Source organism: Pongo pygmaeus, chromosome 3 (genome assembly GCF_028885625.2).
Source record: "Pongo pygmaeus isolate AG05252 chromosome 3, NHGRI_mPonPyg2-v2.0_pri, whole genome shotgun sequence".
Lineage (NCBI taxonomy): Eukaryota > Metazoa > Chordata > Mammalia > Primates > Hominidae > Pongo > Pongo pygmaeus.
In genome coordinates, this window is record NC_072376.2 from 5,182,156 (window position 1) to 5,199,657 (window position 17,502).

Below are 17,502 nucleotides of genomic sequence, written 5' to 3' on the forward strand. Positions count from 1 at the left end.
CCCATCCATCCATTCATCCATCCATCCACCCACCCACCCACCCATCCACTCACTCATCCATCCACCCACCCACCCATCCATCCATCCATCCACCCACCCACCCACCAAACCATCCATCCATCCATCCATCCATCCATCTATCCACCCACCCACCAATCCATCCACCCATCCATCCACCCACCCACCCACCAATCCATCCATCCATCCATCCATTCACCCACCCACCAATCCATTCACCCATCCATCCACCCACCCACCCATCCACTCACTCATCCACTCACCCATCCAACCATCCATCCATCCATCCACCCACCCATCCACTCACTCATCCACTCACCCATCCAACCATCCATCCATCCATCCACCCACCCACCCACCAATCCATCCATCCATCCATCCATCCACCCACCCACCCACCAATCCATCTATCCATCCATCCATCTCTCCATCCATCCACCCAACCACCAATCCATCCACCCATTCATCCATCCATCCATCCATCCACCCACCCACCCACAAATCCATCCATCCATCCATACATCTACCCATCCATCAATCCGCCCACCAATCCATCCATCCATCCATCCACCCACCCACCCACCAATCCATCATCCATCCATACATCCATCCATCCATCCATCCACCTACCCACCCACCAATACATCCATCCATCCATCCATCCATCCATCCACCCACCCACCAATCCATCCATCCATCCATCCATCCATCATCCATCCACCCACCCACCCATCCACTCACCCATCCACTCACCCATGCAACCATCCATCCATCCATCCACCCACCCACCCACCAAACCATCCATCCATCCATCCATCCATCCATTCACCCACCCACCAATCCATCCACCCATCCATCCACCCACCCACCCATCCATTCACCCATCCACTCACCCATCCAACCATCCATCCATCCATCCACCCACCCACCCACCAATCCATCCATCCATCCATCCATCCATCCATCCACCCACCCACCCACCCACCAATCCATCCACCCATCCATCTATCCATCCATCCATCCATCCACCCACCCACCCACCAATCCATCCATCCACCCACCCACCCACCAATCCATCCATCCATCCATCCATCCATCTATCCATCCATCCACCCAACCACCAATACATCCATCCATCCATCCATCCATCCACCCACCAATCCAACCATCCATCCATCCATCCACCCACCAATCCAACCATCCATCCATCCATCCACCCACCCACCCACCAATCCATCCATCCATCCATCCATTCACCCACCCACCAATCCATCCATTCATCCATCCATCCATCCACCCACCCACCCATCCACTCACCCAACCACTCACCCATCCAACCATCCATCCATCCATCCACCCACCCACCCACCAATCCATCCATCCATCCATCCACCCACCCACCCACCAATCCATCCATCCATCCATCCATCTATCCATCCATCCACCCAACCACCAATCCATCCATCCATCCATCCACCCACCCACCAGTCCATCCACCCATCCATCTATCCATCCATCCATCCATCCACCCACCCACCAATCCATCCATCCATCCATCCATCCATCCATCCATCCATCCATCCATCCACCCACCAATCCATCCATCCATCCATCCATCCATCCATCCATCCATCCATCCATCCATCCACCCACCCACCCATCCACTCACCCATCCACTCACCCATCCAACCATCCATGCATCCAGCCACCCACCCATCCATCTAACCATCCACCCATCCACTCATCCATCCATCTTTTATTAATCTAATATCCATCCAATTGATCATCCCTCCATCTACCTATTATCTCAGTTCCACCACTCACTCTCTCCTGCATGTATTCAATGGCATTTGCTGAGTGTCTACTCTCTGCACAGCCCTGTGCTGAGCTCTGGGGAGCTGAGCTGAATGAACTGTGGCCCCTGCTCCCTGAGGGCTCTGAACCTAGCAGACGAGGGTGGCCGTGCAGGTGAACACAGAGCCAGGACAGTGGACCTGTGAGGAGAGCCTCAAGGAGAGACTCAGGCAGGAAAGAGCCTCTAAGTGGAGCCTGGAGAGCTGAACGTGGCTGTCCAAGGGAAAGGGGACTGGGTGTCCAAGGAAGAGGGAGCAGCCTGGGCAGAAATGTGGACCCGGGCAGGTGCAAGACAGATAGGATGGGTGGGGCAGAGGGGCAGGTGTGGAATCTGTGCAGTGTGGTGCCTGGCAAACAAAAGGTGCAGAGCAATGGCTGCTGAATGAATGAAGTGAGTGAGGTGAATGAATGAACAGAACAAGCAGCAGGGAGGAGAGAAAGAAAGGATGCCTTTTATCTTTCTGCTATCCCAGACTCCAGCAGCCACTCCGGGACATACGCATCACAGGCGGAGCCGGGCAGGGAGTGTTGCTGCGTCAGCACACTGCGCGGGCCAATTTGCAGTTTGTAATTTCAACCGTGCACACGTCTGTCTTTTAAGAAATGCTATCTGTTTTCCTTGCTCTGTCTACCAAAGCTGTCTGGCTGCCAGTCACCTAACAGTCTCGGGGGAAAGAAGGAGCGATTCACGGAACACATCGCAGGCTGTCAGAGTGGAAGGGCCTGTAGAAAGCTGAGGCTGACGCCCTCATTTTATTGATGGGAAACTGAGGTCCCAGGGTGGAGGGAGGTGATGGGGGGAGAAGAAGCTTCTCTGCTGCCTCCCTGCCTAGGTGTTCTGGTGTCTCTTTGGGCCTCCTCTCCTCAGGCCCAGGACCCCTGTCCTTCCTTGGTGCCAGCAGAGTGGCAGGAGTCAGTGCTCACTGAATGAAGACGTGTTTCCTCTCCATCCTTCCTCTGCCCCTGCAGCCAGAAACAGAGCAAAGCCACACACCAAAATCTACCCCACCCACACTTCACCAAGCAGGACTCTGGGGCAGACGCCAATGGCTCCCGAGAGAGGGAGCACCGGCGATCACTGAGACACAGCTGGGGCCCAGGTGAGTGGCTGTCCCATGGTCCTCCAGTTTCTGCTGGTGCTCCCAGCTCCAGAAGGGCCCAGTGAGTGTCCACAGGGCTGGTGGTGCTCAGGTCAGCTCCCAACCCCACCCAGGCCCCTCAGCCAGGCCAAGGGCTTCTTGCCCTCCCGTCTAGACATGCCCTGACATTGATGGGCCTTTGACTAGCCAAGTCGCCCAAAAAGGGACTGCACCAGGGAGTGCTGGGCCTGCAAATGGCTCTGAGACTCAGTTCCCTGAGCCAAGCCAGCAGCACAGAGCAGGCTATGGTGCTCCCAGCTCCCAAATGGCCCCCTCAAGGTTTTCTTGGCTAAATGCTACCATCACCTCTGCCAGGGCTAGGGACGCAGAAGTGTTCACTGGTCTCTGCTCTGCGTCGGGTCCTGAGGATGTCTGGATGATCAGCTGGGACACAGACCAGTGACCAGGATGGGGCAAAAGACAGTGCAGGGAGCGGGCTCTGTAACCACCTGGGGCACCCACAGCATCTGAGGAACAGGTGGGGGTTGGCACACACTCTGCACTCTTTGGCTTTCTGGGGGAGGCACATGAGCTGGAGCAGGAACCCGGGACCTGCCCCGGGCACGGAGAGCAGCCTTGACAATGGGGGTGATGGGAGGCAGCTGGCCACAGGCTGTGCAGGCTCTACGAACACTGGCTTGCTGGGAGCCCCAAAGGTATGGAGCAGGAAACATTGATCTTACAGGGTATAACTCAGCGTGAGGATTCCTATCCTAGTCTATTGAAAGCAAGAAAGGATGAAGATGGGGAAGAAAGAGTGAAGATGAGGAAGAAGGGATGAAGATGAGGAAGAAAGGGTAAAGATGAGGAAGAAAGGGTGAAGATGAGGAAGAAGGCATGAAGATGAGGTATCCTTCAGATGCCACTGACTCCAACACAGGAGCACTCAGAAGGGAGCCAGCCCTTCAGTCCTGTGACACGCCCAGTCGGGAAGAACCCGCCACTGGCACCCTCGGCCAGGGCTGGTTGATTTCTGGGCTCAAAATGGCTGATTCTCCACCGAGAGGTTAGAAGTCAAGTTTTTGTCTTTGCTTCTCAAATCCATTCCCTTCTATTAATAGTTGGAGCCACGGCTCCACTTTCTGGGTCCCTCTGCAGTCTGACCTCTGGAGGCTGGACCTGAGGACGGGCCCCAGAGACTGGAATGCATCTCCTCAAACTCGAGACCCCAGCACGGCACTCCCCCACCTCCACCCTGCACACGCGGTGCCCTCTGCCTAGAGCGTCCTCCCTGTGTGTCGGCTTGGCAGATGCCCATTTGTCCAGCAGGCTCAATCCAAACCCCAGGGCAGAATCGAGTGCCCATACCCTATGTCCCCCTGGACCATCTTGTAGGAACACTCGGCATCAGGATGCATCTGGCCCTGTGGTCCTCATCCCCTTGCTCCTCTGTTCAACCCTGAGTGGCTGAGTCTTATCTCCCTCATTTCCAGTACCCAGTGCAGTGTCTGGCATGGGGGCAGGAGTATCCAGTGTCCCCTTGAATAAGAGGACAGCCTGGCAGAGCACACCTTCCTTGAAGGTTTCCTGCCGTACCCTGTCTCATCCTTACAGTGGAGGTTTTGTCCTCTCATTTTGCAGATGAAACTGAGGCTCGGAGAAGTGCAGTGAAATCTCAGAGTCCTACATCTGGGAGGCGTAGAGCCTGGGGCTTTTCCCTCTTCTCTGCCTGCCTCTGGGATGGAATTCAGGAATGAATGGCAGGGCGGGTAGGGGAGCGACCCTGTGGAAACAGGTAGCCATCATCCCCAGCCACCTCCAGCAGTGCGGCCACATGGCACTGGGACCTGTGCCAGGGCAGGCAGCCATGTCGGGCCAGCAGATGTGAAGCCAGCCCATGCGCCTTTTCCTCCTGCTCCCAGAAGATGCTCAGGGCTAGAGAGGAGGATGGAAACAATGGACACATCAACTGGCCCACCTTGCATGGCTGGCTCCACCTTCCAGGAAAGCCCTGGCCAAGATTGAACAGAAGTGGCATAAAATAGAAGTGTGCCTCCTGCCCTTGTAGGGACAGTGGGGGGCAAGCAGGGAGGGAGGAAGGCTGTGATGACACCCCCACAGAGTGAGGGGGGCTGCTCTCGGTGCTCTGCATGACTCCTGCACAATTCACAGGTGCACTGAGAGATGTTGGGGGACCGGGCCCCTCATTCTGGGCTCTCAGGGCCTTTGAGCAGTGGAAACATTGGAAATTATGCCTTTTGTATTTTGGTCAAGAATTTGGGGTTTCAGCAAATCAAGACAGTGCATTTTAAATACCCTGTCATGGAGGAGCCCAGTAAACCAAGTGCACAGGATTGGGGGCGTCTAACGTGGGTGGTGAGCCTGTCTGTGCATGGAAGCTGATAGGCAGTCAGCGGCTTCACGTTGATGCTGATGGCTCACATTTTCATTGATCATTGTGGGGGCAGACAGAGGCTGTCCAGATGGGCTGTCACTGCCTAGGACCCTGGGCATATACAGCATGCAGAGGAACTCCGGAAGCTGAAGGGCTTTGTTCACAGTCCCCTCCCTTCCCAGCTGCAAAGGCCCAGCCTCCCTAGACAGCCCAGGTCTCTACCGTCAGACCCAGCCCTGCACGTAGGCTTCACCTCCAGCCACTCCATGCACTCTGGTCTGGTCCTTTGGGGTCCCCATGTTCCCCCTTCTGCCCAGAAGGCCATTCCTGCCATCACAACAGGGCCACTCATTCGCTTGTCCCTTCACTCACTCATTCATAAACAGCCTTGGAGGGCCCACCCTGGGCCAGGCCCCAGCTCGGTGCTGGGATACAGTGAAGGGTCAGATACGGTGTCCAGCTCAGAGACCGGGGTCCACATCCATATGGTCCTTGGCCATTGGCCACACAGCCACCCCCTCTGTGTGGCAGATGGTGCTGGGGGAAATGGAGGGAAGGGGTCCTGGGTTCAGGAAGTGTGAGCTCTGGGCCTATGCCTCTGCTGTCCGGTGTCTGCAGGAGACGCTGCCTGTCTGACTGTCACAGACCCCATGTGCAAAGTCTTCCCCTGTTCTCCCACACACCAGCCAAGTGACCTCAGACAGGTGGCTCTACTTGGTATTTTGAATGGTTCTTCTAAAGCAAATCAACCTCATTTTATGGTATTATTTAATCAGTACACCAGGATCTTGGATGTTCTAGTTTAGTGGAAGAGACAAACACGAAAATTATAATTTTGGGTTTTTAAAAAAGTGCTAGTTGTATACTTGTTTTTCTCCCTCCACTAAACTAGAACTTTCTTCAGGGGCCAATAAATATCAACCATGATACAAATCATCCATCCATTGATCCGCCTACCCATCTATCAGTTTTTCTATCCATTCATCGTTCATTCATCATCCATCCATCCATTCACCATCTATCCATCACCCATCATCCGTCTATCATCCACCCATCCACTCATCCATCCATCCACTCACCCATCCACCTATCCATCCACCTGTCCACCACCCATCCACCATCATCCATCCATCATGCATCGTCCATCCATTCATCTATCCATCCATCCATTCAGCATCTATCCATCATCCATCCACCCACTCATCCATTCATCCACTCATCCATCCATCCATCCACCCACCCACCCACCATCATCCATCCATCATGCATCATCCATCCATCAATTCAGCATCTATCCATCATTCATCATCCATCCACCCACTCATCCATCCATCCACACACCCATCCACCCACCCATCCACCTATCCACCACCCATTCACCATCATCCATCCATCATGCATCATGCATACATTCATCTATCCATCCATCAATTCAGTATCTATCCACCATCCATCATCCATCCACCCACTCATCCATCCATCTACTCGTCTATCCACTCATCCATCCACCCACCCACCCATCCACCTATCCACCACCCATCCACCATCATCCATCCATCATGTATCATCCATCCATTCATCTATCCATCCATTCATCTATCCATCCATCAATTCAGCATCTATCCATCATACATCATCCATCCACCCACTCATTCATCCACCCACTCATCCATCCACTGATCCATCCATCCACCACCCATCCACTATCATCCATCCATCCATCATCCATCATCCATCCATTCATCTATCCATCCTCAATCCATCCATTCACCATCTGTCCATCATCCAGCCAGCCATCATTCATCCACCATCCACCTATCCATCATCCATCGTCTATCAATTTATCTATCCATCCATCCATTGATCCACTCTTCCATCTGTCCATCTTTCCATTGTGCTAACACATATCATATGCCCACCCTGGGCTATGCATTCATTTCTCAGAATTTGCCATGAGAGCTGAGCTTCCTGGAGATGCAGTGGTACTGCCTCCTAAGGGACATACTATGGCCTCAGGCCCATGACCATCCATTTTTACCCTTGAGATTGGAGGTACTCTTGGGCTGTAATGGCACCTGCCAGCCACCCGTGATGGAAGCCACCTACCTGCACCCATGATGAGGCCTGGGGCGGTGTCCTTGGTGTGCACGGTGCCTGATACGTAGGGGTTGTCTGCCCAGCGCAGGTGCAGGTGCAGGTGGCAGTCTGGCTGCAAGGAAGAGAAAGGAGGCAACTGTCAACACATGAGTAGGAGCATCCTTAGGAAAACTAAGCCTGATGACAAATCTGCCCCTGTGGCTTTTTGGGAGAGAAGGCTGGGCCAGGAGTGCCTTGGAAGAACAGATGGAGGATGGGAAGCAGGTATGAGGCTGACCTCTATGGAAAGGGTGGGAAGGACAAGGGAAGCTTCAGCAGGTGCTGTGCTGACAGCCTGGGAGGGGGAAGTGGGCACCAGTGAGGCACCCGGGAGGATCTGTTGGTTCCCTAGTCTAGATTAGGGACCCCCGCAGCCCCTGGGTTTGGTGCCTTTGCTCATGGATGCAGCTGCTGGGGCTTCTCCCACTGAGGGCTCTTGGGCATCGGTCCTGGCAGGTGGTTCCCCAACATGGCTCCCATGTGCAGTGCCGGGCAGTGGGATGTGATTCCTGGAGCCTGCACAGCCCAAGCTCATACTCATTCATTCACCTACCAGAACCTTTATTGGGAGCCTCTTATGTGACCACAGTATCCCTGGCATCAGAGGACAGCTGGGGTCACCCCGTAAGACCCTCCCACTTTGAGATACACAGGGGTAGGTTAAGTGTGCAAGAGCTCCAGGGGGCTGGCTCTGGAGACCCCATTCCTCTGGATCTCCCTCTGGCAGCCTGAGATACTGGGTCTCAGAGGTCTGGCTGGCCAAGCCCTCCTTGGGGACATAGGTGCACCACCAGAGACCCCACTGAACCAACAGATGCTGAAAGGCTTTGTGGGGTAATGACTCTGGGCTCAGCCTTCCTAATTTCCCCAAGTCAGGGAACTCCATAGGGTGAAGTGAGGCAGTACAATCCTCAGGCTGGTCACAGAAAGGGCAGGGCTTGGACTCCTCGTACCTCCTCTAAATGGTGGTGTGGCCTTAGGAAAAATGCTTAGCCTCTCTGTGCCTTTCTTTCTTCTCTGTGAGATGGGGCAATAACCTCTGCTTCACAGGATATTGGATTAATATGGCACAGCTCTGGGATCCAGCTCTTCCCCTGGGCAAGGTACTGCCTAATTGTTTACTTATAAGAATGATAAACATTGTATTTGCCGCCTTCAAATTATTTTTTTTCGTTAAAAATCTCCAGCTTAGAAATACCCTAGAACTGGGTACTCAGAGATCCAAATTGTAACTTAGGAGGCACCACTAATTTTCTGGGCAGCCTTGGGGCTCAGTTTCCTTATCTGCAAAATGAAGACGGTGACGGTGAGGCCTGCTGACCCGCTCTGCAAGGGTCATTCCAGAATCCCCTCGTCATTGCGGTGTCATATCATCTACTAACAACACGTCAGAGATATCTTCTCTCTTCATTTCATCTCTTTATAACACTTTCTTCTGGCCCATGAATGGCTTACGTTTTACACAGGTGACCCTAACTTAAAAGTTAAACCATTCAGGAAATTGGATATTGACTTCGATAAGATGCGACCAGGTGGTGGCCGCAGTTGGCAGACGGATTTTGTTTGTCTGCTCTAGGGTTTAACAGATGTACTGGTTGTACTACATGTTGTACGATTCACCCATGAGCAACGCCCGGAGCAGGGAATCTATAGAGCCAGGAACGGACTGGTGGTTGCCAGGGGCTGGAGGCTGATGGGGGATAGGGAGGTGACAGCTAAGGATTGGGGGCTTCTTTTTTTGGGTGGTGAAAATGTCCTAAAAGGGACAGTGGTGATGGTGGCACAACTCTGTGAATAGACTAAAAGCCACTGAACTATGCATTTGAAAGGTGAAGTGTGGAGGATGTGAGATCTCAACGAAGCTGTTAAAAACCAAAAAAAAGAAAGGTTGAAAATTCAGCTGAAAGGTGGCCCCGTGTCCATTGTAGAGGCACATCCTGAAGATGACTGAGGGACTGAGACCATCCCCAAGGGAACCTGGGAAGCCCCGAGCTGAATACCACAAGGCCCCAGGTGGCAGGAACCTGGGCACTGTGTCACCCCTGGAGAGCCATCTGAGGGTTCCAGAAACACCTGGATCGAATGGCGACAAATGGGCCCCACTGAAAACCTGTGAGGTGTTAAGACGTTGCCCGCTGCAATAGATTCTTCTGATTTCTTACAGTGGAAAAGCAGGCCTGTGAGTGAATAGACTTGCTGGCACCTTTCAGTCCTACCCTCCTGCTCCCCGCCCCCCGCCCGCCCCAGATAGCTCATGCAGAAAGACAGAAGCGGCTTGCTGACGAGGGAGGCTGCTGTGATCTTGGTAGGCAGAGTTGGGCTTCTGCACTGCAGAAGCCAGCTCTAATCAGAAGGAGCTCAGCAGGGGTGTGGTGCGGGAGTCCCCAGCAGCGGTGTGCCCGGCAGAGGCCGCCCTAGCTCTGCCATGCTTTGCTGTTCTAGGTTTCCTGGAAGGCCAGAGCTCATGGGTTGGTCTCCGTCAACCTCTCCCATTCCCCCGATGAGCTGTGCACATCTGGTCACTTGCTGCGTGCACAGTGGGCAGAGTTGAATTAGAGGGTGCTGCTTCACAAACCCTAGCTATCTCTCCCCACCCCTCACCACTAGTGGCCTATCCTGGTTGCCTGGCACTCAGGCCAGAGAAGTGGAACCCTCCTCAGGGTTCCCTGTGGGGTGGCCAATTATGGCCTGCAGGCCACTGGTGAACACAGGTGGCACTATGAACCCTTTTGCATTCGCCTTGGGGCCCGCTGACAGCCAAATAGACGTCTCCCCCAGCCTCTGAGGCAGCTGCAGGCGCCGTGCTGGTGTCTGACACACGCACTCCCATGTGAGCCTGGCCACCAGGCGAAAGGAAGGACAATGTCGGCAGGCCTGGAGGTGCCTGCCTGCAGGGCACCGGGACGCCCTGCACAGGTGGCAGACCAGTGCGCATCAGGAGCCCCAGAACCCGCCTTGGGTGCATGTGGTCAGAGATGGAGCTTCCTCCGAGGCCACCCAGGACGAGGACAGGAGACCCCCTGGGAGTCCGTGCAGAATGCTCCAGTGTTGACTGAGGCGGGCCCAGGTCCCTGAAGGGCTGGAGGCAGGCCAAGCTGGGGGCTCACGCGGTCCCAGGATTCTCCCTTCTTTGCCTGTTTGGCACATAGAGGCCACAGGGTGCCCTAAAGAAGTGTCTAGCAAATCATCAAAGCCTACCAGACGGACCAGGGCCGGGAGATGCAGCACCAGCCACCCGGATGCCCAGCGTTCACCGCAGCCACACGCCTCAGAAGAGCGGCCATGGACAGTACAGTGAATGAAGTTTTACGCTGAATTCAAGATGCAAACAGATTCAAAACCTCCTTCCAATGAAGCTGGATCACCCTAAAACAGACCTGATCATGCCACTCCTCTGCTAAAGCCATCCCTGCATTTCCCCACTGAGGGAAGGAGGTATCCCCAGACAGGGCACTGGTCAAGCGGCTTGGGCAGATTCGTGACCCAGAGTTAAGAGAAAAACAGAGGGCTGAAAAATCACACACGTGTGGGATCCCAATGTCAACTTCGTAACGTGTGTATGAGCGAAAAGACTGTAAAGAACAAAAATACCCAGTTATTGTTTTTCTGGATGGTGTGATTCTGGTGATACCTTATTTCCCTTTTTATACCTTTCTGTATCTTCCAAGCATTCCGCAATAATCAGGCATCACTTTTATGAGCGCCAAGTCCTCAGGTACAGTTTGCCCATTCATTGAGAGGCTGTGTGGCTGTAGGAGGGACACAGTCAGGAGGTCCTGTGAGTGGCCCAACTTGTCCTGCCCCTGCACTTTCACCCTTGGAGATGCCATGGCCACACACACAGGATAGCCCAGGCCTTCTGAGCCATGCGGCTGTCATATATACATATATATACACACACGTATATACACATATATATACATATATACATATATACACACATATATACGTATATATACATATATACACACACATATATACGTATATATACATATATACACACATATATACGTATATATACACATATACACACATATATACGTATATATACATATATACACACATATATACGTATATATGTATATATACACATATACACATATATACACTTATACATATATACACACATATATATAAAATTTTTTTAATTTATTTATTTTTGAGATAGAATCTCACTCTGTCACCCAGGCTGGAGTGCAGCGGCACAATCTTGGCTCACTGCAACCTCCACCTCCCAGGTTCAGGTGATTCTCCTGCCTCAGCCTCCCAAGTAGCTGGGATTACAGGCATGTGCCACCAAGCCTCGCTAATTTTTGTATTTTTAGTAGAGATGGGGTTTCACCACGTTGGCCAGGCTGGTCTCAAACTCCCGACCTCAGGTGATCTGCCTGCTTCGGCCTCCCAAAGTGCTGGGATTCCAGGTGTGAGCCACTGTGCCCAGCCCGCGAGGCTGTAATTTGATGTCTGTTGTGCCCACGTGGGCTCCGTGCACTTGGCTCTGCATTCTCCCGTGCCCAGTCGGGTTCCCGTATGCCTGCCTGGGGCCGCACGCTCACCAGTTTGCTCCTATTTCATTATTTCAAGGCCAGGACATAAATCTCACTGAGGTTATCTCCTCACTGAGCTGCATAATTGCAGACAAGAATCTATTCTTAGCAAAAACTTGCTTTGACACATTAATATGGCTTAACTTTGCCGATGATGATACAAAAATTAGCCCTTTCACAGCAATTCTGTTCTGGGAAGCGTTTTTACAAAGGGCAGGTAATTAATTCTCCACACAGGTCGACAGGTGTTATCAGCAGGAGCGGGGCTTGAGCAAAGGTGGGCAGCGGGCCCCTGAGAGGTGAGTGTTCGCGAGTCAGAGCTCAAGCCTCAGCTTAGGGCAAGGGGTTGCCCTGGGGGCCACAGAGTCCCGCCCTGGCTCCCAGGTCAGGGCTCTCTGGGAGGAGGAATTGCTCCCCTCTTAGTACCACGGCCTCCATGGGCCAACACTGGGGTTGGTGGTGGCAGCGGGGAGGGGGCTCACCATTTTCTGAGCCCTGCTGTGTGCCAGGTGGAATCCCAGGAAGACAGGGAATGTCTTCTGTTTTGTTGGTTGGTTGGTGTGTTCTGAGCCTGCAGAACAGTGCCAGGCACATTGCAAGTGCTCACGCAGATTTGCTGAATATAAACCTGTCAAACGGGTACTTTTGTTCTTTCTATTTTACACATGAGAAAGCTAAGGAAGAGTGATGGGTGGTTTCAGGTGTCCCCAGTGTGCAGTCTCTAAGAAGGGCTTATGGGTGACAGTGGGAAACAGAGAAGCAGTATGCCCAGTGAAGGGCTCCTCAGTGGAGGGAACATGTGGGTAGGGTTTTCAGGTGTTAGTAGGAGCTTGCTGGATGAGGAAAAGGGAAAGGGCATTCTAGGCCTTGGGGACAGCATAGAAAGAGGGAGGGCTTGGAAGGGAAGGGATTGGCTCTTCCTTGCGGCTTGCTACATGTCAGGCATAGGCCGGTCTCTGCATTCTTTCATCTCATCCTCACTCCAATGCCACAGGGATGTTTATCATCTTCCTCCCTTTTCAACAGAGGCTCAGAGGCACTGGTTGATGTAGCCAAGATCACATAGTCAGTGGGCTAAGACTGCAGCTCTGTGCAGCTCCAACACTAGACCCTTCTCCCACCCTGAGTTGCCCAGCACCTAGGAAGGGGCAGGGATGCTGGTGGTGGTGAGCTCCCTGTGGTATGCAAGGAGAGAAGCCCCGGGAGAGGCCAGGTCTCACGGGGGTGTTGGAAGGGGAGTGAGAAGCCTGGTCAGATTCTCTTGGCCCATTTAGCTTCTTCCTCCCTTGCATCCACTGGTCCCTGGCAGCTGAGTGCTCACCTTAGCTAGGATCAGGGCTCCTTACAGCTCTGTCTCTCCTTCCTCACCAGCATGGGCCTCTGCACCACCTGGATCCCTGGTAGCCACATGAGAGCTGGCAAGAGTCCCAGCTACTTTGAGAGATCCCTCCCCACTCTAGGCAACCAAGGACTCAGGCAGTCAACACTTCTATTCATGTAGAAAGGTGCCCCTGGGATAGTGGACCAGCTTTGGGGCTCAGGATGTCTGAACTCTGGCCCAGCTCTATCACTTACTGGCAGTGTGATGGGACACTGCCTTCCATGGCAGATTAGAAGCAAGTGTCTGCTCCTCGGCCCTCACTCCCATGGGCAGAGTACAATTCCCAGGTCCTTGATGTTGACCAGTAAGATTTAGCAGATGTACCAGCAGGCTTGAAATGTACCTGCCTGTTTCTGTTTATCCTCTTGTACTTCTGGTATCACCATGAGAATTAAGCTGGTTCCAGGAGAAGGATGCAAGATGTGCAGAGCAGAGACCAGCCTAAATCAGTCCACTCCCTGACATATGAGCAAGCCCAGACAAGATCAGCAGAGCAACCCAGCTGAGCCCAGACAAGATCAGCAGAGCCACCCAGCTGAGCCCAGACAAGATCAGCAGATCCGCCCAGCTGAGCCCAGACAAGGTCAGCAGAGCCGCCCAGATGAGCCCAGACAAGATCAGCAGATCCGCCCAGCTGAGCCCAGACAAGGTCAGCAGAGCCGCCCAGATGAGCCCAGACAAGATCAGCAGATCCGCCCAGCTGAGCCCAGACAAGGTCAGCAGAGCCGCCCAGATGAGCCCAGACAAGATCAGCAGATCCGCCCAGCTGAGCCCAGACAAGGTCAGCAGAGCCGCCCAGATGAGCCCAGACAAGATCAGCAGATCCGCCCAGCTGAGCCCAGACAAGGTCAGCAGAGCCGCCCAGATGAGCCCAGACAAGATCAGCAGATCCGCCCAGCTGAGCCCAGACAAGGTCAGCAGAGCCGCCCAGCTGAGCCCAGACAAAGTCAGCAGAGCCGCCCAGCTGAGCCCAGACAAAGTCAGCAGAGCCGCCCAGCTGAGCCCACCTGTAGATCTTGGGAATAAATGTTGTTGTTTTGGGTGGTTTACTGCATGGCAATTCTGTGTCAAAAACTGATATACTTCCCTCTCTGACCTCCAATTAACTTTTCTGTAAAACAAGGAGTTTCATTTGACCCTCTCTACCACACCCAGCAGAAATAGGTGGTTCACGTGTCTCAGATGGTCCTTCTCAGACATCAGCACTTCTGACCTTCTTGATTACTGAAGTCATATCTAGCATCCACTCCAAGGACGGTGTGTGATGTGAGCAGAGGTACTTACAGGCTTGCAGTTGGTTGGTTTTCCATTCATGTCCATGCTGGGTGGCCTCAGGTAATCCCAGTCGCGGCCCTTGTTGTAGGTTATAAGCGTCATCACTTTCCCATCAATTTTTTGGTTTGCCAGGAAGACTCCTTTCACCCCTCTGACCTGGGACAAAAATAAAAGCAGGACAGTAACCTTACACTGGAGCACTCTGATGACCAAGTATCCACCGTGCTCCAGCCCCTTGCTAAAGTGCTCTGCACATGTGGCCTCATCTCACAGTCACAATGGCCAGCAGCTGAGACACATTCCAGAGGTGAGTGAGGTTTAGAGGGGCCAGGGATTCAAGACTCTGGCCCCAGTTTTAATGGGAAGCTAGTTCTGTCTAGCTTTGAAGCCTGAATGATCTTCATGGTGCTGAGCTGTTCTCCCAGGTCCAGACACCAACCATCAGATGGCAAGTGGGGTTCTGGAGCCCTGACCTGCCTGTCCCTCAGAGTCACCCCATCCTTGCCTCAGAGGTCCTGATTCAGAGCTCAGATCCCCCCAACCCCTCTTGTTTCTGTTGGACCATGCATCCTGGACCAATAGAATTGCCTCTGGGCTTGCCTCTGGGGACCCCCAGCTCAATCCCCATACAAACATGCCAAGGAATGAAGACAGGAGGGTCCATGCTTCCCCTAGAACACCTGGGACAGGGCTCCACTTGCCTTCATTGCTCAGGGCTAACCTGGTCCCTTTCTCAAGGTTTCCTAAGAGGCCCATGGCAGTGACCCAAACATATCCAAGAGTGGTTACTAAGTTGACCTATAAGAAACGTGCAACTATCAGCAACTTCACATAGTTCAACCGAGTGGTTTACTCCCAGAGAGGGTCTTTTCCTGCAAGTTCCTTATTTCATGGAGGGTTTTGACCCATATTTATCAAGACCCACTAGTGTGGTGTGAAGAGGCATAAGAATGCCCACCACTTGTCAAGGCCTCCTGTGTGCCAGGCCAGAAGCTGTTTCTGCACCTGTGTATGCAGCATGCACCATGAGAAACTGAGGCTCAGAGGGGGTGCAACCTGCCCAAAGGCCCATAGCCAAAGATTCCAGTTAGGATAGTAATGGCTGGCATACAGTTATTAAGTGCTTCTATGTTACAGGCATTGAGCTTAATATGTGTCCTCTCACTGAATTCTCACAACTCCAGCAGGTCCTCACGGGGAGAACAGCAGCCATGATGATGAAACCAGCAGACTGGGGTCTGAGCTTCCTGCAGCTGCTATAACAGACAGTCACAAACCCAGTGGCTTCAGACAACACACAGGTATTCTCCCACAGCTCTGGAGGGCAGAAGCCTGGCATGCGGCTGCAGTCAAGTGTCAGTAGAATCACATTCCTTTCTGGAGGCTCCAGAGGAGCTTCCCTTTCCTTGCCTTTTCCAGCTTCTAGAGGCACCAGCATCCCTTGGCTCATGGCCCCTTCCTTCATCTTCAAAGCCAGCAACGCTGCATCTCTCTGACCGTGTTTCCACCATCACATCTTCTCTGACTGTCTCCTGCCTACCTCTTCCAATGTTAAGGACCCATGTGCTGACACTAGGCCCCTCCAGATAACCCAGGTCATCTTCCTGTCTGCTGATGAGCAGCCTTAATTCATTCTGCAACCTCACTCCTCCTCTGCCACATAAGGTAACATACATGCAGGTTCTGGGGCTCGGGATGTGGCCATCTTTGAGGGGGGCACTATTCTCTCCAGCACAATCCCTCCTCTGACCCCCAAGGACACACACCAGTCTTCAAGCAAAATACATTCACCCCATCAAGGTTTCCAAAGTTCTCATCTCATTACGGCATTCATTCAAAGTCAAATGTCTCATCTAAATATCACCAGATCAAAAGTTCCAAATCTTATCATCTGAGTCATCTAAACCAGATGTGGGTGAGCTCTGGGTAAAATCCATCTGTGGAGCTGGGAAACTAGCAAACAAGTTATCTGTTTCAAAGTGCAAGGTTGGGACAGGCACAGAGTGGTACAGATCTTTTGCTTCCCACTGATGGCTGTGGCTTTTTTAGGTTACCCTCGGAGTTGGCTCTCAGAGACTCAGGGCTGCCTTCATTGGATGTGGGAGTTGGGGGGCAGGGCAGGCTCTTTTCCTTGGGACCCACCAGGTCTTATCAACACAGGCAGAGAGTCAGGAGCCAAGTGGATCACACTGCAAGCACCCTCCCAGAATTTCTAGGGAATGCCATACATATGGCAAATCCATGCACAGAGCATCCAGCTGCCTGTATTATCTGCATAGGATGCTGTGGTCTAGGGGGTAGCCTTCATCTCTGCAGAAGAAGCTTCATCAATGGTCCTGCTGGGCAGACAGTCCCAGGGGCTGGGAGGAGCCAGCTCTTTCTTGCCCATGTGGCATCACTCTGTCTCCTGCTCACTCGACTCAATGACTACAGATGGGGCCCCTGGCCCAGAGTCCAGCTTCTTTGTGAGATGTGGTACCAAGTGCAGGCCCTGCAGAAACCCAGGACTCCATGTCACAGGGGTCTTGAGTTCTCTCCAGACTCCGGGCTTGGTCTGCAGGAGATGAGCTGCCGGGGGCTGGGAGAGGGCGGATCATGTGCATGTGTGTGAGCCTGTGTCTGTGTGTGTGAGTATGAGTATGAGCGTGAGTGTTGGCTATAGATTGGCTGCAGACAGGTCCCTCTGTGCTAGACTTCGGACCAGCCGCACACCCAGCAAATGGCTGCACATCCTTTGCTGTGTGGTCTGCAGCTGAAGGGAGGCCTGGGGAATGTGTCGCAAGTCTTTGTGTCTTACAAGCTCATAGAACCCCGACA

General features: G+C 53.1%; 1 protein-coding gene across 4 annotated transcripts in view; it reads right to left on the reverse strand.

Annotated features, from left to right (window-relative positions):
- The window catches only part of SORCS2 (sortilin related VPS10 domain containing receptor 2), a 548,409-nt gene that overhangs the window by 47,903 nt on the left and 483,004 nt on the right, over positions 1 to 17,502 (reverse strand). For all 4 annotated transcript variants that reach the window (XM_054485673.2, XM_054485672.2, XM_063663495.1 and 1 more), the window contains exons 10-11: positions 14,695 to 14,841; positions 7,453 to 7,555 (exon numbers count right to left, since the gene is read on the reverse strand). In XM_054485673.2, the coding sequence (XP_054341648.1) occupies positions 7,453 to 7,555; positions 14,695 to 14,841 (250 nt within the window). The remainder of the gene's footprint in view (positions 1 to 7,452; positions 7,556 to 14,694; positions 14,842 to 17,502) is intronic.